This window comes from Lucilia cuprina, chromosome 3 (assembly GCF_022045245.1).
Source record: "Lucilia cuprina isolate Lc7/37 chromosome 3, ASM2204524v1, whole genome shotgun sequence".
NCBI lineage: Eukaryota > Metazoa > Arthropoda > Insecta > Diptera > Calliphoridae > Lucilia > Lucilia cuprina.
Window position 1 is genome coordinate 49,529,623 of NC_060951.1, and position 21,447 is coordinate 49,551,069.

Here is a 21,447-nt window from a genome sequence, read left to right on the forward strand (position 1 = left end):
TACTCTGAATCCGAATTTGAGTTGTTATGCTCGAACAGCTTTATTTATGAAATGTTTTATGCTTTCTGAAAGTACATTCCATTGTTATAAAAAAATTTATATTCAAAATTTTAAAATGCTGAAATCAGAAAAGTCGAATCAGAAAGTAATTCATGTTTCGTATTATTATAACGTCTCAAAGGCTTTTCTCAAATTTCAGAACAATACATATTTAAACCCCGTACGTGATGATGAAAACCTAAGGTTAGTTTTGGCACTGTGCAATCCTTTTAAAACGTCTAACGTGGACTTTTACAAATTTTGTCGGACGGCGTATGTTATTCATGTTAAAGTTGAAATAAAAAAATAATTTGTAAGAACATCACTCTTCAAAGTTTCGTAGTTTTAAAAAACTAATCATAAACCTGTAAATTTTCGTTAGTACAGTGTTGAAGTAAATGAAGACTATATATTGCTGTAGGTTTTGTGCAAAATTGTCTGTTGTAATACAAAGACACAATAAGTGACATAAATTATTTTACATTATTAGTGCTGAAAAGTAAATTAATTTACACGTTCATTTACTACGCACACATCAATACTTTTACTAGACACATTCAATACTCTATGGTATACACTAAAAACTCAATAAACGGCTAATTAAATGAGGGGTTTTCTATTTTAACAACCCAACAGTTTGTCAAGAAATCAATGTATCCCTACTAAAGATTTTGGAAACTATATACTTCTTATATCTTTTCGGAAATAGTCCTATGGAAATTAATGCTGTTTGTCTTTCTATAGAATGAGCATCTTAGAAAGTAGTTACTTCACCCGCCACGAGTAATCTATTACAGAATCGATTATCTATTTGTAGATTTAATATGTGGTAAAGAAATGTGCCTCGTATGGAGCATACTTCTATCAACTAGGTGTATTCCTAAATACAAGTAAAAAATCCAGTAAAGATAACCTTTAATAAAGCAAACTGTAGTAATAGGTGTAAAAATACACTGAAAAAAGGGTGTAGAATAACGAAATAAAAAACTAATTTACAATGATGACTTAATTTAAAGAAAGCCATTTGCCATTTTTGAAGTCAAACAAGATCCAAATAAAAAAATCTATTAGCATGACACTTATTTACTTAAATTAATAAAACTGCACTAGACTTTGACCTAAATCCAAAGAAAGTATGAAAAAATCCTAACTTTCTATTACATATTTTCTTAAAGCTAAAAAGAATATAAACAATTTTTTAAAAGAAACACAAAAATAATGTTGTTTACCCCAAAACATTAAAAGAAAATAGGATATTTGGAAAAGGTGAATTCAACAGACCTAAATAAATATGACCCCAAAAAAATGTTTAAATAAAAAAAGTATCGCTTAACAAATAAATAATAAGTATTTGAAGTGAAAAGAAAACGTGTACCATTTTTTAAAAATGACATGAAATTTAATGGAAACAAAATAAACAATTTCATAAATAAAATTGACTACATAAACCATTTTAGATCATGCTTTATTACAAAGTAGCAGTTTTAGAAAATATTTATGGTTTTTGTAAATGTTGTAACAAGTTTGAAAAGGTACAAATGGGAAAATAAAATGAAATACATGACTTAAATGTGGACCGAATGAATATATAATAAACTTCTTGTGCACTTTTTAGTCAAACTAAAGTTTCGCCGAGATCTGTAAATTAAAGAAATCTATCGAAAATAGTTGCAATTCTAATCCATTTGAATAACATAACACATACACATATAATATAATTACAGTCTGTATATGTCTTTTATGTAGATTAAAGTCCAGACCATTATCAACATTGTAATCTATAATTCACTCTAGATTTTAGTTTAGATTATTCCGTAGACCGTAATCCAGACTGAAGTTCAATCAAAATTTATAAAAAAGACTATTACAGAAAAGACCTTTTTTATATTTATAATTAATAGTCTCGATTATATGTTAACATGTAGACCAGACTACTCAGCAAAAAAACTTCCAGAGAAGCGAAAAATAAGTACTATTTACTCCATAGAATTACTGAAAAAGACCTGAAGAAGTTATGATTTTAACACAGGCTTGTAATAGGAGGGATGATTATTTCATTCCAAATTCACTACATTAGGAAGTGAATAGAAAGTATTATAGAATACAACTAATTTGACTCAAATAATAGCATAAATAAATTACACGCATTTATCAATTAACTCCAAAATAAAATTGGTTTAATTTAAAAATATTCCTTCAATTTAGAAAAAAAAATAATTCTTTTCGATTCTTTGGAAGTCAATAAACATCACTTCTACAGAAGGTAGAATATTTCACTAAGTGCTTCTTTTAAAGTAGTAACAAATGTTTTTTTAAGTACTTCATTTTATTTTTGCTGTATATAATTCAGTTATATATGTATAGTTCATACTATAGTCTAAACCATAATTAAGTTTATAGTCCAAAATCTACACCAAAGTCCAAAATGTAGTATGGACTATAGTCTAAATCATAGTCATGATTATAGTATTGACTTAAGACTATAGTCTTGCTTGAATATAGTCCAAAATACAGACTGTAGTCCTGACTATAAAACAGTACAATTTTAATACAGACTATTGCCCAGGCTGAAGTCCAGAATATAATACAGCACTTAGTACAAACTAATGTTCCAGATTATAGTTCAATATATAGTGCATACTTTATTTATATTGCAGCCCAATCTATACTCTACTCTACATTACTTTACTCTACTCTACTCTTCCCTACTCTACTCTATAATTTGGATTATTCGTAGCTCTATATATATGTACAGGATAAACACTTATTACTTCTGATATTCCCATGTAATAAAATTATATGGAATATAAAAAAATAAAATGCTTGCTCACAGTTGGCAGCGATTTATTATTACATTTATTTAATGTTCTGATAATTTAAGTATTTTTTTTTCAGTGTAACATTGAAAACTAACACAAGTTTACTGTAAATATTAACTGGCACAGCTCGTATGCGTGTTAAATTATCAGATGTCTATACTCAAGAGATTGTCATCACTATTTGTGCTTAAATTACAAAACAACTATAAAAATATAAAATATTAAAGAATTAAAACAGTTGTACATTTTTCAATAAGCTTAAGTGACAGCTAATCAAACTACATTTTCAAACTTCTACAAACCACAAATCCTTAAGGCTTTAAAATATGCACATCCCACAAAAATTATAAGATTTGTATGCGATTAGCAAAAATATATTTTATAATCTACATACAGCTAACTAAAGCCACATTTTAGCAAATATATTGTTGGATTTTGAAAATAATTATTCAGCAATCAGCAATTTTCCAAAGTTATCAATTACCTTAAGAAACTTTTTTTAATGCATTACTCTTTCTTTTAAATCAGTATTTAATAATTTCAACAAATTTTATGCATAAGAACTTTTTAATTAAATTTAAATGAAAAGAATTTTCCATGTGTTAAGAAATTAATCTCTTTTGTTATTTGTTTCTGTAACATTGTTGTAGAATACTCATAAAAATGTTTGACCGGAAACGTACAATACATGTTGTTAACACACAAGGGAGCATACAAGTAGTGTTCATTGCAACAATCCGTCCGATCAGGATATAAAGGAGCAGGATGAAAAGGAAATTAACTTTATGGTTAACAATTACGAACACTATACAAAGACAAACAAGACCATTAAAGTTTTTCTTAAATACATATGTATATGATTTTATATAGGGGGGGTTTACATAAAATATTAAATAAAATACAGGATGAGAATATAAGTAATAATAATAAAAATTATTAAGTGACTCGTTGTGACATGTGACTAGTTTATTTAACTTACCATCAAACTCCAATAAAAATTCTCATATTCTTTCATAAAATAATTTTATTATAATTACTTCCAAGCAAATATATAATTACACATTTAATGAGCTTATAATAAAAAGCCTTAGCCTTTACCTAAAAATAGTAACAAATTACATAACAATTTTTAAAAAGTTATGCTAATCATTTCTAATTAAAGAAATAAAAACTGTAGTCTCTATAAATTGCTCTAAGTGCATTTTCTTAATTGTTTTAGAACAAATTTAAATATTTTATACATTCTAAGTGATATTGAAACCATTATTGTCATTATTGTGCCTTTTTCTCAGCTTAACTAATGAAATGCATTGATCTAATGACTTTTACTCTATAATTGTTTCTACTTAAAACATTTACGCAGTTATTTTCTGTTTATATTTTGTAAAGGTTTTTCTTATTTTTCTATATTTAAACACATACGTGAGTGTGGTTCACATAAAATTCTATAAAATGTCTGTGATTATGCAAACAACCTTCAGTCATGGAGTATGAAAATAAATAGAATACTACCAACAATAAAAAAATAAAAGCAATTACTGCGACATCTAATAATGACCCCGTAGACAACCAATGAAATGGAATCAAAATGAACTGTAGTGGCTTGCAGGCAATCTGGTTAGGCACCCAGGCAGGGAAAATAGCAGCAAAAGAGCAAGAGCTTAAAAAAGACCATGTGTTGTGAATGTTACAATTTACTCAGAAGCAGAAAGCTAAAGGATTAAAATCTTGAGTGAGATCGAGAGTTATTTTTTTAGAACTAAACTTAAACTGAACTAGAACTAAACTAAAACTGAACTAGAACTAAACTAAAACTGAACTAGAACTAAAAATAGAACTTAACTAGAACTGAACTAGAACTGAACTAGAACTGAACTAGAACTGAACTAGAACTGAACTAGAACTGAACTAGAACTGAACTAGAACTGAACTAGAACTGAACTAGAACTGAACTAGAACTGAACTAGAACTGAACTAGAACTGAACTAGAACTGAACTAGAACTGAACTAGAACTGAACTAGAACTGAACTAGAACTGATCTAGAACTAAACTAGAACTGAACTAGAACTGAACTAGGACTGAACTAGAACTGAAAAAGAACTAAACTAATAATCTAATTATTACTTAGCTACTTATGTTTTTTTATTTTTTGCAGTGTAGCTGCTAATAGCTGTTAGATATTGTCAACTGTTTATATTATTATTTTCAAAATATCGACTTTTTACCTTTAAAGAACTGCTTTGTTTAAAGAAACAGAGAAACAAAAACACGTTAACAATGACAATTTAAACCAAATATTAAACCAGCAACAACAACAATCAAGTTAGCAATCATTTAGCTACATATATATGCATATACATAGATGCATATAATATATACATATGTAGAATGTACATTGTACATATATGTATGTATATATATTAAAATCTATAGGTAAAACACTTATATACTAAATATGCATGGTAAAAACTAAACTAGGTCAATGTAAAAACGTTGTAAAGTTCGAGTTTGTAAAACAACTTGCAACCAACTAACCACCATCATTTTTTGCCACCACAATAATATTCCAAATAATTCAACTGAATAAACCGCTACACACTACTTCATACAAAAGTGTTTTTTTTTTCTTCTGTTACCAGCAAGTGGCAATTCTATAATGTACGTTACGTTTAAATGATGTTGACAATGTTTATTTTTATGGTGTTTTTTTTTTTTTTTTTGTTTTAAATATTTTATGAGTGTAATATAAACGACATGGCATTTTTTTGCCACAACGATATCCTCCACCCAAATTTAACTTTACAATCCAACTCATTGCTTTATATATGAATTTCTAATTTTTCTCGTTTTTCCTATTTGAAAATGTTTGAGGCATCCACGTGTTTCTCTACTACGCAGTATATTTGGTCTAGATTTTTTCTGAAATTTATGCAGCTAATAGGTAGTGCAAATGTATGAATGTTTAAGGAAAGTAATATGAAAACAAAAATACACAAAATAATCACTATTTAATATGCTACTCGTTTCTACCAATCTTCTAACTGTTGCCATTAATGTCTATTATTAAACGGCTATGTAAACTTGAAAATTTTGAAAATTAGTATTTTAGCAAAAATCAAATAACAACCTATTAATTTGAAATTGATCTATAAATCATGCCGGTATTTCGGTAGGGAACTAGTTAGAAATTCACTATACAGAAACTACCTCTTAGCTTTAAAATAAATTTATTTTTAATTAAAAAAAAAAAAAAAAAAGTATTTTATTTGTATGACTTCATCTACTTTTTTATTTAAAACCACGTCTGGTTATAAACATGTAGATATTTCATAAAAAATCATGTACATACGAAATAAAAAAATAACATTCCTGTAACAGCATGTTTAGTTGCAGTTACAACTATATCCATCTGTGTAAATTTTTTACAGGAATTTTTATACATATTTGTTTTTTGCTTTCTAGTGGCCACTAATGTTTTGCCCAACCGAGTTTTGTACATTGTTTCTGATTTGACATGGTATATTAATATTGTCACTCCGTATGTAACACGGTAAAACTAACCTTTAAAATAATCTGGGTTCTAGTCGATAAATATCGACTATATCAGAAACATACATCGGTTTTTCAGAAACAAGAAATCTAGAGAAAAAATAAAACTTAATTTTAAGATTTAATAACTTATTAACACGTATTATTACATTAAATATTAAAAAAATAAAAAAGTATATTTTCAATGGCCTCAGTACCTCAGTACTGAATTTGGTCTCAAAAATTCTATGCTTTTGAACTTATAACATTAAAAATAATTAAACTCTATTTTAAAGCACCTGAAACTCGTCTTCGGTAATTGTATTCGTACTTCGTTCATTTAAGTACTTACACCGCCATCCCCCGGGCATGTTTCCATGATGATAGATCACATCATGGTGTACCTCTAGACTGTCGGGACTATAAACTTATGACGATCAAATGTATACTTGGCCTATCCTTAGAAATATTTGACATGGAGTCGAACCAGAGCACCAGGTATTTTGGAACTGCCGTTGGCTAGTTGGTACCACAGAGATCCACGAAGTGGTTGTGGTTTATAACCAAATTCACGGGAAGGGACGTTTAAAAGATTGATGCACAGCTTTATAATCTACATGATTATTCTTATGTATTATTAAAATTTTGGATTTGAGCTGATTGTGAATAGACTAGATATGAGGTTGCTGTACGATATACTTGTATGTGATGAATGGAAGAGATTTTGTTTTGAAGTTCTGACGGATGGAATGAGATGTTTGCTAAAACTATGTAGATTTTGACGGATCTTAATCTTTAAAGAATCGTTCATTTCCTTTATGGTTGAGTGGCTTTAAGTTTATTCTAAAACTTGCGTAACTTATTAAAGTGGCCGTCTGAAATTGTCGAATATTATCGATTAAAAATGACCCGTGCCTAATAGCATACCTAATAGCATCAATAGAATGTCTTCACCTGATGTTGGGTCTGACCCTTTTATTAGTTCTAATCTAGGGTGTAATTGAATTTGACACATAACACCGTCCGACACTCAAAATTAGACACAAACCGGATGATATACGTCTGAAACTATGAACTTAATGGAGAAAAATTGCTTTGTTAGTTTTTCATTTCGTGATCCTGTGTCCTTTTTAAAGGACTTCAAAGTTTTAAGAAACATATTTTTCAAAAAATATTTTAAAATACTTCTACTGATCAAATGTCAAGCTAACAAAAAGAATATTTTGTGTTATTTTTAGTTTAATCTGTCAAAATCAAAAGATGTATAAAAAATCTTTGGGAAAAATAATTTTGAAAAATTTTAAGGATAAGAATTTTAAAAGACATTGGACCCTTGAACCATTTACATAAATTACAACCGGCATGTAAGAAACACAAAGTGGTGCTGTTGAGTCTTTAAAGAAACTCTGTGAATGAAGACTAGCGTAAAGAAAGACCGTCAAAGCCTTTCGACTTCTTACAATGCCATAGTTTATTTGAAAAACTCAAAATATATTACATATTTGATTACATGTAGGTATGATTATAATCATATAGAAAAAAACCTCACCCTGTAAATGACAAACTCAAAATATATATGTATTTCATATATAATTACATGTAAGTAATTATAAAATACATAAATGTATTTAAAATATAAGGAAAAGAAGAAGTGATGGGTACCTTTTAATTCGGTGCAACAAGAAATATTACTTACTCTATCTTGAATTCTTCATGCATTTGCAACCAATGAAGCTTAAAGTTTGCAACAAAATTGTACTGAAAAAAAAATAAATACAAAAAAATTTAAAAAAATATGAAAAATATAAATAAATATAAATATATTCATAATAAACTTGTTGGAAAAAAACTTAAAGTTGCATGACACAAAAATGTTTTTACTCAGAAAAGAGTAAATAAAAAATTTTGCAAGTAAAATAAAAAAAACGTTTTATAAAGTTTAGTAATATTTAAAAACATTGTTGCTTAAAATATGAAATTATTTAATTCTCCTGAGAGCTACATACACAAACCTTACTGCCCAATAAAAACAACAACAATTTTCTTTATTAAACTATATAAATTTCATTATAAATAAACAAAAGAAATAAATGTGTTCAGTCATGAGACATTTTTTGTGAAATTTTGTAAGCGCTATTAATGCATTTTAATCCCCCACCTGTGCTTATTTTTGTAAACTGTCTATAGTGAAGGTAAATGTTGACATTAATACTGGCACGAAGTATTACAAATCATACATCATGCTCGTTTATACTTTCCTACAATTTTTGGGGTAGACGACAGACAATCTTATCAGAACTGTTAAAACAAAGCCAAGCAAAACAAAAATATAAACGTTTCTTTTTTTCTTTTTAATTTATATTTATTTATATTGTCAATATTAAAAGTACTATAACGAAAACGAGATAAAATTTATTTAATAAGAAAGAAAAAAGTAAAAACAAGTCAAGAAAAGTTAATTTCTTATAAGTTTTTTTTTGTTCCTCATTTTTGCCAAGTTATCAAAAATACAAAAATTAATAATATTAAAACAAAAAAAGTGAAAAGTTGTCATTTCATTTGTAAATTTTAATTAAGCTTCAATTGTCAGTAAGACCTTTAAATTATAGTGACCTTGACGCCGTATTAGAGAATTTCAAATATTTCTTACAGAATTATTATTTTGTTGTTTTTTATGCAAGTTAAATGAATGTGAAAATTTATAAAACACCTTTTGGTGACAGGCACAATTATTAGTTAACATTTGTTGTTGGGCACTCATTTAAGAAATGACAATTGATTTTTTTAATATCTACTTACGAAATAAATTATTAACAGCTCGATGATTGACCAGAAATATAAAAAGTTTTTTTTTAAACTTTGATGAATTTGTTTGGTGTTGAAAATGTTTCTTTTGAAAAGTTTAAAAAGGAAATAAAAATGTAAAATTGTTTTTGACATCTGGGGACTTCAAAAAATATTTATATTTAAACAGACAGACTGACATGCATAGCAAATCGACTCCGTTATCTAAAAGGATCCGAAATACTTATATATAGCAAATTTTGTTAGATGAAAATTGCACCAAGTTTAGTATTATTAGAATGTAGGCCAAGACGCGGTCGCTTACAAATATACTACTTCAATAAGTACTTACAAGTAGGCTAACTCCCTACTTACTCCAAAGAAGTTGTTTTCATAGAATACGAACCTCGACTTTTTGCACGCTTATGTGTCTTACTCACAACACCATTACACAGAAAAACTGCTTTCTTTATGGTAGTGTGTGTAAAAAAACACCCAGCAGTTCGACAAAGAGTTTATACATCACAAAAAGACAGTGATCTTCATTTACTTCTAACCATCTGATTGAGTATATTTCGTATTTTGTTACGGATGTACTCTTTGTAAAAGAGGGTAAAGACTATTGTCACTTGAGTGCCCTCTTTGTAAGCCTAAGTTTTGAAACACAAACTTATGCTTTTTGCTGTCTCTTCGTAATCTATATCGATTTACTTCCTCATGGGACAAGCACACGTTAAAAAAACAAATAACCTAGACGCTTTGTGGCTAGGGGTAACCCTAAATGGTAGCTTAAATGTATAGTTCGGGATTGTTCGAATGAACTGCTGGGTAGTTCGTGGTCTTACTCACAACAGAAATACTATTTTCTTTATGGGCGTGTATGTTAATAAACTCCCACTAGTTCGACAAAGCGTCAACGCATCCGAAAAAGGCAGTGATTTCCCTTTACGTCCAACAACCTGGTTGGCTTTTGTCACTAATGTACTTTTTGTAGAAAAGGGTGAAGACAATCGTCACTTTAGTGTCCCTTTTGTAAGCGAGAAAGTGGATAAGTATGAACTTAAGTATTTTGCTGTCATTTCGCAATCTATACCGTGACGAATGACTTTCTCCTAGGATAAGCACATGTTTAAATAGCCAGTCAACTAAACGCTTAGTGGCTAGGGGTAACCATAAATGATAAGTTGAAAAGGTATTTCGACCGAACCGTTGGGCAGTTGCTAGCACGATATCAAATAAAATGTGCAAATAAAAAGTCAAAAGATAAAATAAAATACCTTCGTTTCTCATTACATCGACCCTATGTAGTAGTCATTAAATGCGGTTTTGTAAATACATGTCATTACCTAATTTCTGTTGGGTATTTATACCCTTCTCACGAAGGTTACCTTTCACCCAATTTAAAGAAAATTATTTTTCCTAAAAAATGTTGTTCTAAAATAACTACTGCTAAAATGGATACAATTAGAACTACAATATTCATATTCTTGGAAATAGTGTAAAAATAATTATGTACTGAACAATGTTTCTATTAAAATTACGAGTGTATTTGATATGAGAATGAATAAAGCAGAACTTACCATGCTACGATCATAGCTTTTCTCTGTGTGCGTTTTCCTTTTTATTGCTCAAATAAAAATATACAAAAGTAAAGGGAAATAACATAAATTGCTACTTTTATTTCCCCAAAGATAGGTATCACTGGTAAATATTTTCCAACTGTCACATTTGAATGTAATCTAACTAACTATACTAATATAAACTGCTCCTTTGTGTCGAAAATAATAAATAAAAGTGATATATATTGGGCAATGATGAAACTTATTTAACCCTTCACTAAACCCGAAATTGTTTAGCATATTTTCGAAAGGCCATAATCATAACAATTTGATAAGTTTTTATGAAAAAGGCAGTAAGGGTACAAAAAATGGCCTTTGAAGTGCCTTTCTTTTGATATACATGTTGTTTTGTTCGGTTTAGCTGATTTCAAAAAGACTTATACTAGAAAGCATGTCTAATAGAATAATCTAAAACTTAGACTGTGCTCTCTTAACACATTCAGAATGTACATATACATATACCCTTCCCCTAATGATGTACGGTATTAAAACGTAAATTTGTCAATAAAATGTTTCTCTGTCTACAATTTTTTATAGAAAATGATAAACAAAATAGTTATAAATAATAACTTTTCTTACAACTTTTTTGCTTATTTACATCAAAGCAAAATAAGTTTTTTTCCGCATATAAAAAAACAAAAATTGGCAGCAAAACTGTTAGAAAAGATTAGAACGAATATGCAGTGAACAAAAAACTGTTAACACGTGCAGCAAAAGTCAAAAGGAACAAAAAGTTAAATAACAGCAAGTATTCTAAATGATATCTACCAACCATGCTTAAAGCAATTACGATACTAACAATTTATGCAACAAAAAAATACTAAACTGCAGCAATAAAAAAATAAATGTCGCAAAAAAACACAGAATAGAATACTTATAAGAATGCGGATCTCGAAAGAAATGAAGGAAGTACAATAGGACCTATTTTGTAGATTTGTTTTATAAATCAAGTGAACAAAATTTTTTATAAATTAGATAACAATAATTCTAAACAAAAATAATTTGTAAAATTGCCTAAAAGTTTTAAGATTTATTTTAATTTTTTTCTAAGTAAGAGTCTCTTTAAGGGCAGGTCTAATAACCACATACACATACATTTGAGTCATATGGACACATATAAGTCATTTTCATAGCGACTAGTTAAAATCAAAAATGTTCGTTAATATCTAAAGTAACTTCTCTAAATTCTGATGCACCATTTATTAATTTTTATGGAAAAATTCATTCATTCCACGAAGAGAAAAAATATGTTTCAAAATGGTTATTATTACTATACTATGTTCATGAAAACAATATATTGCTGTTTTTAAAAAAATTTGATAATTGATTCACTAAATATGACATGATTCACTAAATCACAATTATTTTTCCAACACCTAAAGAAACATATTATGTTATATCATATTATGTCATAATACGATTACTTTGAATCATAATATGATCATGTATGATCTTATGGTAAATAGGAAAATAAGTGGGATTATATTATCCATATATTATAATTACCTCGATTAAAACAATTTCTTTTAATTTAAAATGTTTATTAGAAATATTCCGCTTAAATTTAGGGGTTTGTTAATTAATCACTATATTAAGTTTAACTCAAAAGTTTCCACGAAATATAAATTTCACAATCTTAATACAATTTAAACGACTTTCAATTCACAATCAACTTAACAACTACTTTCAATTTTACACTTTTAACTTTATATCACGACTGCTGCTGGACAACTGACGCTGCTATAGACGAAAACGTCCGTCTATTGAAAGCTACTCGTCCGTTTTTTATGTAATCGTTGGTTTTCAAATATAATGATGGAATATTATATATATTTTATAATAGTGTATTTATCATTGAATATGGTTACTACAACCATATTTTTTTAATGTTTATATAATAAAAATTTTCGAACCTATAAAATATATATGTACATATGTATAAACTGGATTCTTATAAATCCTAAAGTCATGCATTCGGAAATATATTCTGGTTTCTGAGTTCGTCTGTCTGTAACTAATTTGAAATCAATTTTTAAAAGGCCCCAGATATCAACGAAATTCAAATATTGAATAATTCTTTCAGATATTTCAGGATCAATATTATTAAAAGTGTTCACTTTTGTTTTTGAGGCGACCAGATTTAAAATTTAAAAAATTTTTATGTCGAATTCAACAAAATTTTCTTACGTTTAAAAAAAAATGTATACATAGTTTGCATCCATCATCAATGTAATAATTTTTAAAATGTGTAAAGAACTATTATTTGTGAGTATAGCAAACATCAGCAAAATCAGTATGAATGTAGAATGTAAAAACTAAGAGAGGAAAAAACACTTAAAATTTTGGCTTGAGGAAGCAACACTGTGCAAACGTTAAGATTTTTTCCGTTTAACAAGTATGCACTTCTGACAGTACTTGTGGATGTAATATGTATGTGCTTATATGAATGTGGTAGTACACAAAGTAATGAGGGGTACCAAGTTAAAAAAACTTGTGATTAAAGTACTATAACGGAAAGTTTTTTTGTAATTATATTTTAAATAAATATTAAGAAATATTAAAAAGTTTATTTCCATATCAAAGAATTATATGTATTTTTTGGTTTTTAAAAATTTCAGTTAACAAGAATTATGCAAAATATTTAAGGGAAATACAAAAATTTGTAAATTTTGGGTTCTGAGCCGATAAGAATCCTTTAGAACTTTATAAAATATATATCTAATATTGAAGTGTTTAAATTCAGAAAAAAGGTTTTTTTCTTATATTGTACTTTAACATTTATTCCTAGTTATACAAAACCAACTTGCTTAAAGCCATTTACAAAATAAACCAATAACTATTTTAAAAGATTTTTATTAAAACGAAGAATAAGTTGAGATGAACAAAATGTTAAAATCATGATAAAACTACAATGTACACATGGTCAAGGACAAAACTTATGATCATCTAAATAACCTTTAAGCGTTAATTGTTTTGTGCAGATGATGCAAAAAAGGAAAATAAGCTTAAAACTAAAAACGAACTGATAACATAGAAATATTAAAAATATAAAAACAATAATTTAAGTTCTCAATTTTTCACAAATATTTATTAAAAGCAAATCAAAGTTTTATTTATTTTTTATTTGGAAAACACACATAATTACATAAATTTTAGCCTGTATTTGTTCAATAGTTTTGTATACAAAATTTTGTTGCCACAGTATTATGTGGCATCATATATTTTCATTAATTCTACAATTTTTTTAATAATTATGTCTTATAAAAGTAGTGCAGAAGAAATCAAAATTAGAAGTACACATTTATAGTTTTTAATTGGTTTGATCTCTCAGCCATATAAGCTAAAATCATTGTACTGCAAACAAAACAAAAAATAATTGGAATGTTGTGTAAATAAAAGTAAGGAAGATAAGACCAAATTAATTAGAAAAATTTTTAAGGTAAGGTAAGGATAAAAATTGGATAAAATTTGGTAAAATAAATAAATTTGTCAATGATTCCTTCTAATTTTTTTTAAAAATGTTCTTTAAAAATACAATTTATCGAAAATTTTCTATAAAATGAAAATTTCTTTAAGATGTTCTATAAGAAGGAAATGTATCCACATTTCATCGTTATCTAAAATTTTTCTTTATAAAATGACAAAATTCATCTTTATCTAAAATTTTCTTTAAAAAAAATTATTTTTAATTTTCTTTGAAAAATATTTTTTTTTAGTTTTCTATTGGAATGAAGATTTATTAAAATTTTCTCAGAAAAAAGATTTATTGAAAATTTTTTATTAAAAAGAAAATCTGTCAAAAATTTTGTATAAAAAGTAAATTAAAAAAATAAAATAAGCAATTTATCTAAATTTTTTATAAAAATTAACATTTATTTACAAATTTCTATAAAAAAATAAAAATTTATTGAAAATGTTATATAAAAATAAAAATTTTTCGAAAATTTTCTATAAAAGAAAAAAACTAATTTTATCGAAAATTTTCTGTAAGTAGTAAATTTATCGACAATTTTCTAGTAAAATCGTATTTACTAAAAAGTTGTTATTTAAATTTATCGAAATTTTTCCATTAAAAAGATCCATTAAAATAAAATTTATCGAAATTTTTCTATTAAATTTTAATTTATTAAAAAATTTCTATAAAAATCTAATTGATCTACAAAAAACAAAACAAATCGAAAAATTTTCTAAAAATTCAAAATTGTCATACTTAATCGATAATTTTTTATGAAATAAAATTTTATCAAAAATTTTCTAAATATGTTTGTATGTACATTAAAATAATTCATATAAAAAACTCAATAACCTCACGTATAAGTAATAAATTATAAGTTTAAACCAGCACAGCGTATGAGCAATAACAATAAATATCTCATATATCATACGTTTAATGTACTAAACATATAAAAACAAACTATTAATAGCTTTTCTTTTAACAAGTTTCCTTAATGTTTTTTCTCTTCTTTTTTTAGTCGCGTCGACAATCAGTCAGCTTTACCGCCATGCCACCCGGTGTTTTAGCCAATGACAGTCGTACCAATTCCACCGATGACATACAAATCGCTTTAGCACCACACATACAAACCTATTTAAGTCAAACAGGACGTCGTCATTCCTGCTGCAGCGTCATGTTACCCGTAGCCTTTGAACGTGCTGCCTCTAATTCGTGGCTAGATCCTAAATTCGATTCAGCCGTATTGGAGGGCCAATATCAAACAAGTGTATTTTCACATGTACGAATGAGATACAGGTAAGTTAACGAGTTTATTTGAGATGAAAGTTTTGTTATTCTTCTATTTTTATTTGACAAATAATTGGCCACAATGTATAGCAAGTTAGAGCAAGTTTTTTTTATTTTAGTGTTATGGTTAACAACGAAAAAACAAGTAACTTTAATGCCACTAACGTGGTTTTATTGTACACAAATCGAAAAGGAAAAAATACAATAAAAAAGTTGTTGTTGCATGCTTTAATGACTTTTCAACTGTAGGCCAAAATGAAAATAAGAAAACGCAACAAACAATAATGAAACTACAAGACAAACGCACTGTAACTGGGGAGATGTAAATAGGAAGATATGCTGAGAATCCACTGTTAAAATCATGAGATCCACTGTTAAAATCATGAGATCCACTGTTAAAATCAAAAATTTTAAGATTGCTTTCCCTTTTTCTGTGTTATTATTAGCACTTGTTGTCCTAGGTATATTGGATTTACAATATTTTATGTTGCACCTAAGTTTGTTAGTGCTGCGGCAAAGTTTGTAACCCATGTTAAAGAATATATATATATATATATATATATATTTTTTTTGCAATTGTTATGACTGCAGTATGTGAACCAATAACCACCACCGAAAGCGTTGATTAAACACATACATACAATCTGCTCATACATTTCCATCTATAAGAACAAGTTGTCTTTCCTATATGTAGTTGTAGTTTATGGTTGTTTTCCTTTTTTGTTTTCTCCACACTAGTTCAACATTGTTTTTTTTTCACTAATATTGTTTTTGTTCGCGATCCTCAGCACTGCACTACTCTGCGTGTTTGTAATTTTTACAAAACAACAGGAGGTCGTTGGCATTTGTTTAGTTTCGTTATTTTGTAAGAAAAAAAAAATAGAACAGAACACCAGAGATTAGAATTATTAGTGCATGTGTGGCACAGTTATAAACATGTGTATATGTGCAACAAAACTTAAGCACTGTGCAACGTGTGTGTATACATGCAATAACAACAACAGCAACAATTTTAACAACATGCATTGAAAGTTAAGTCATAAAGTTAACATTAATGCTGAAAAATGGCTTGTTGCAAACAATATACATACATATATACAATTTTCTTTTTATCCATATGTATACATAAGCTGTTGCACAAGGTATGAAATCTTTTTGAAAAAAAAAATAAAGAAAATAATTTTATTGAAAATGTTCTACTATAAACAACATTATCGAAATATCAAATGAAAATTTATGGAAAATTTTCTATAAAATAATAATAATTTTATAAAACAGGGTTTTATTGACATTTTTCTGAAAAATGGAAATTTTACGAACATTTTTGGATATTTAAGAGAAATTTTCTATGAAAATAAATTTTAACGAAAATTTTCTATATGGAAAACTTATTGAATATTTTCTATTAAAAGACAATTTATTAAAAATTTTCTATAAAAAGAAATTTTGTTAAAAATGTTTAATATGCACAAAGTTGATCAAAGTTTTAAATGAAAAGAAAATTTTAAATAAAAATAAAATTTATTGAAAATAAAAAGAAAATTATTGAAAATTGGCTATAAAGAGAAAATTTATCGAAAATTTTCTATAAACTAAAATTTTTCGAAAATTGTCAATAAAAAATCATCGAAGTTTGTCTAAAAATTAGGAAATTAAGGGAGGGATTTATTAAAAATTTTCTATAAAAATTAAGATTTATGAAAAAATTTCCATAAAAGAAATTTTCTAATTTACAAATATTTTTAAAAGAAAACTGATAGAAAATTTAAGAAATATTTTTGAAAAAAGAAAATGTTTTATATAAAATGAACATTTATGGAACATTTTCAAAATGTTTCAATAAAACAAATTATTAAATATTTAACCTAAAAGGAAAATTTGTTATGGAAAAATGTTTATGATAAGAAAATATATTTCTAAAAAAATAAGTTTTTCTAAGATAATATTTATTACGAATTATCTGCAACAAAATTTTTAGAAAATCTTTCAAGAAATAGAAAATTTTTTAAACATTTTGGAAAAGAAATTAATTCAAATTTTTTTTAATAATATTATTAATCAAAAATTTCATATAAAAAAGTCTGTCAAAAATTGTTTATTTAAAAAGTTTATAGAAAATTTTATCAAACATTATTTATAAAAAGAAAATTTTTCGATATTTTAATAAAAAAATATATAAAAAATTTTCTATAAAATGAAGGTTTATCGTTTGATAAAAAAGTTTTTATATAAAAAAAGTTATAAAGAATATTTGTCGAAAACTTTCTAAAAAATTTAAATTTATCGAAAATTTTCTATATAAAAAAGGTGATTATTACTTTTCTATATAAGAAAATATTATTGATCATTTCCTATAAAAAGAAAATTTATTGAAAATTGAAATTTGTTTCCATTCCTTTAAAGTTCTCTAATGACTAAGACACACAAATATTCTCACTTTAAAACTAATGTTGTTTTATGTGCAATAAACATTAAAACTTAAATCGATATTTAGCAATTTTCTGAAAAGTTTGAACGTTAAGCTGCAAAAGACAATATTTTCTTGGTTGGGGTAGGTTTCCTGTGGTTACTTAAACATTCAAATTCCTAACATGTACATAAGAATAGAATAAAAGTTTTTCTCAAGAAATTATAGCAAGAAAATTTTGGAAATCTTTTGTGTCATTACAATTTTATTAAGTTTCTCTGCAATTTCTTTCCCTTTTCATTACAAATTAATATCAACTTAAAAAATTCAAGGTCTAGTAAACTTTTCTTATTCTTTTCTATTTTCATTCAACGTCTCGGTTCATTAGCGGCCATATGATGATGTTTATTTAGGTTAAGATTTCTTACAAATAATTTTTCAGGGCCGTATTTTCGAATTTTTATTTTTGTTTATATTTACGAAAGGAAGTAAACAAAGACGTCAATATGTATAAATAATTTAGTTAATGGTTTTTTTATTTATTAACAAAAATAATCATCAATTAAATTATTGTCGAAAAAATATTATTGCTTTATTAGCAAATATTGTTTATGTCATAATTTTTATTTGCTAAAAATTCGCTATGTTTAATAAACAAAATTTAAAGAAAATAAAATTATGATATATTTATATGGATTTTTTTTTTTCAATTGTATATCCTGTTAATAGCGTAATTTGTGCCGTCATTAGAGAAAATACTTTTTATGAGTATAATAATATTTTTATTTAAAAATATTAAAAAAATTAATACAAATTTCTAAACAAAATAATATTTTTAATGAATAATTTTACTAAAATTGTCGGTAAAATTTAAACAAAAATTTATTTAAAAAAATCGATAAATCTTTTTTCTTATTCTTACAAAAAAAGTTCTGTAAATGTTTGTCTTTATTGAAAATTTTAAATAAATCTTTATCTTTATAGAAAATTTTCCATCCATTTTCTTATTTTTGGAAATTTTCGATAAATTTTTTGTTTTTTAAGAAATTTTTAATTCATTTTCTTCTTTATAAAAAATTTAAGATATATTTTAATTTTTATAGGAAATTTTGATATTTTTTTTAAAAGGAAATTTTTAATAAATGTTTTTTATAGAAAATTTACGATAAATTTTCTTTTTTATAGATAATTTTCGATAGTTTTTTTTTTCTTTATGAAAATTTTCCATAAATTTTCTTTTACATGGAAATTTACGATAAATTATCTTCTTTATAGAAAATGTAAAATAAATTTTGTTGTTTATAGGACATTTTCGATACATTTTCTTCTTTGAAGGAAATTTTCAATACATGAAAATTTATGATAAATTTTTCGTTGTTTTAAATAATATTCTTCTACTTATATAAAAAATAGAAAACTAGCTTACACATACTCTGGGTCCCAGAACACTACACGTTTTTAAAACTAAAATGTTTTCAAGGAGTTATATATTCCCAGATATACGACTTATAGTATTTGCTTTTTAGGTGAGGAGCCACGCCCCCTATTGATACTATTGTTTAATAGTGATCTTGAATCTACTTGTCCCAATCTGTTGTAGTTCACAGGATGTCAAAGATGTTCATACTAAATATGAAGATTCTAGCTCTAATAGATTCTCAGATAAACAAATGTTTGTTTCAATAAAAAAAATTGATGACACTAGTTTCTTAAACTTACTTTGTATGAGGGCATGATACTTTGCTAACTTGAAATATAAAAATAAAATGTACTTATAGTTTCATTAAGATCTACACAAAAACTCTTTGAAAACACACACTCATCACACAAAAACATTTCATTCTGCAAAAAAAAAAAAATTCGATAAATTTTGTTCATATGAAAAATTTTCTATATATTTTATAGATATATTTCGATAAATTTTCCTTTTATAGAAAGTTTATAAATTAGAAATTTAATTTATCAATACGTGATTCCTATCAACATTCACTTAATGACCACAATTTTTTCCAAACATTTTATTTTTTTATCACAAACGATTAAATATATTTTTAGGACAGTTATAATTATATAATATAACACACATACATTCCCATGTGATTTGAACTTTATCGTTCAATCGAAAAATATCTCTTTATACTCTACTGGAAAATGTTTTTTCCTTCTAAAATACATATTCGCTTTCTACTTTTTCGTTTTTCTCACTATATTAAATAGACTTACTGTCTTAACTTATAATTGTTCTACACGTATTTGTCATTAAATTTGACGACAAACAATCATTATGACCGCATTAAACTAATGTTTAATAACAAAGTTTTTTCACATATATTCCTACTGTATGTATTAAGTAATAATGACATAATTATTTAAAAACAAAGAACAAAGTGAGTAAGTGTTTATGATTTAGGAAATTTACTAAAATGATTTTTAGATAGACCTAACAGCAATGGACATATCCTTATAAATTAAAGGTTATATAAATTATATAAAAATAAATTTATGTTTATAGTAGAAATAAACCAATTTTGCTTTATTTTCTTTAACTAACAACGTAAATTACTTAAACACATTTTTTCATACTAAAAAAAGTATGTGTAATAAATATTAAATACTAGAAATTATCGATTTATGTGGTGTTGAGCAATTTCTTTTTTAATTATACTAACAACCACACTTACATAATTCTAATACATACAACTATTTTATTATTTTCACAAGCGCACACACTTAAATTAATCTCCAGTAATTTTATACTTTTTCTTGCTACAAAACGATTTTAATAGAGTTTTTCTTAGCTTCGAACAGCAACTTATTAAAGAAGTTTTAATTGCACTTAATTAGTAATAATAACTCAGCAAAATGTGTTAAAAAGCAAACACAGTGAATAATTGTGAATGTTTATAATGAAAAAGATTATTTTTGCGCCCGTGTTAGTTAAAAAAGGATTTGTTATTAACGAGCAGCACTAAGTTTGAGGATTAAGTTGTTAGAAAAATATTTTTAAATATAATAATTGCTTTTTAATTTTGCGTGAATTTTACCCCCAAAAAAAATAATTTGTTAAAAATTTTTTAAGACATTTTTTGAAACTTTTATAGAAAATTTAAGTTAAATTTTATTTTTTATAAAAGTTTTTTTTATGAAATTTCTTTTTTTTAAGAAATTGTTCTATATCATTTCTTTTTAAAGGTATTTTTTGATACTTACAATTTCATTTTATAGAAAATTTTCGATAATGTTTCTCTTAATAAAAAATTTTGATATAAGTTCATTTAGAAAATGTTCGATAAATTTTGTTTTTTTTTTCTTTTTATAGAAAATTTTCAATAAATTTTCTTTTTATAGAAAATTTTCGATAAATTTTCTTTTTTATAGAACATTTTCAGTAAAATTTCTTTTTATAGACTATTTTTTATAAATATTCCTTATGTAGAACATTTATGATAAATGGTGTTTAATAAAAGTTTTTATAAAGATTTTTATTAAATATTTTTATAGAAAATTTT

The 21,447-nt window shown here is 25.8% G+C and overlaps 1 protein-coding gene and 1 long non-coding RNA gene across 3 annotated transcripts in view; one reads left to right on the forward strand and one right to left on the reverse strand.

The window, feature by feature from the left end:
- Nucleotides 1–21,447, forward strand: part of LOC111674878 (adenylate cyclase type 9) — a 102,685-nt gene that overhangs the window by 71,432 nt on the left and 9,806 nt on the right. For both annotated transcript variants that reach the window (XM_046945340.1, XM_046945341.1), the window contains one exon: nucleotides 15,263–15,540. In XM_046945340.1, the coding sequence (XP_046801296.1) occupies nucleotides 15,263–15,540 (278 nt within the window). The remainder of the gene's footprint in view (nucleotides 1–15,262; nucleotides 15,541–21,447) is intronic.
- Nucleotides 6,317–9,212, reverse strand: LOC124418609. The gene is made up of 3 exons (XR_006940096.1): nucleotides 9,187–9,212; nucleotides 8,084–8,145; nucleotides 6,317–6,498 (listed from the first exon to the last, which is right to left on the reverse strand). It is a non-coding gene; the product is annotated as an uncharacterized LOC124418609 (long non-coding RNA).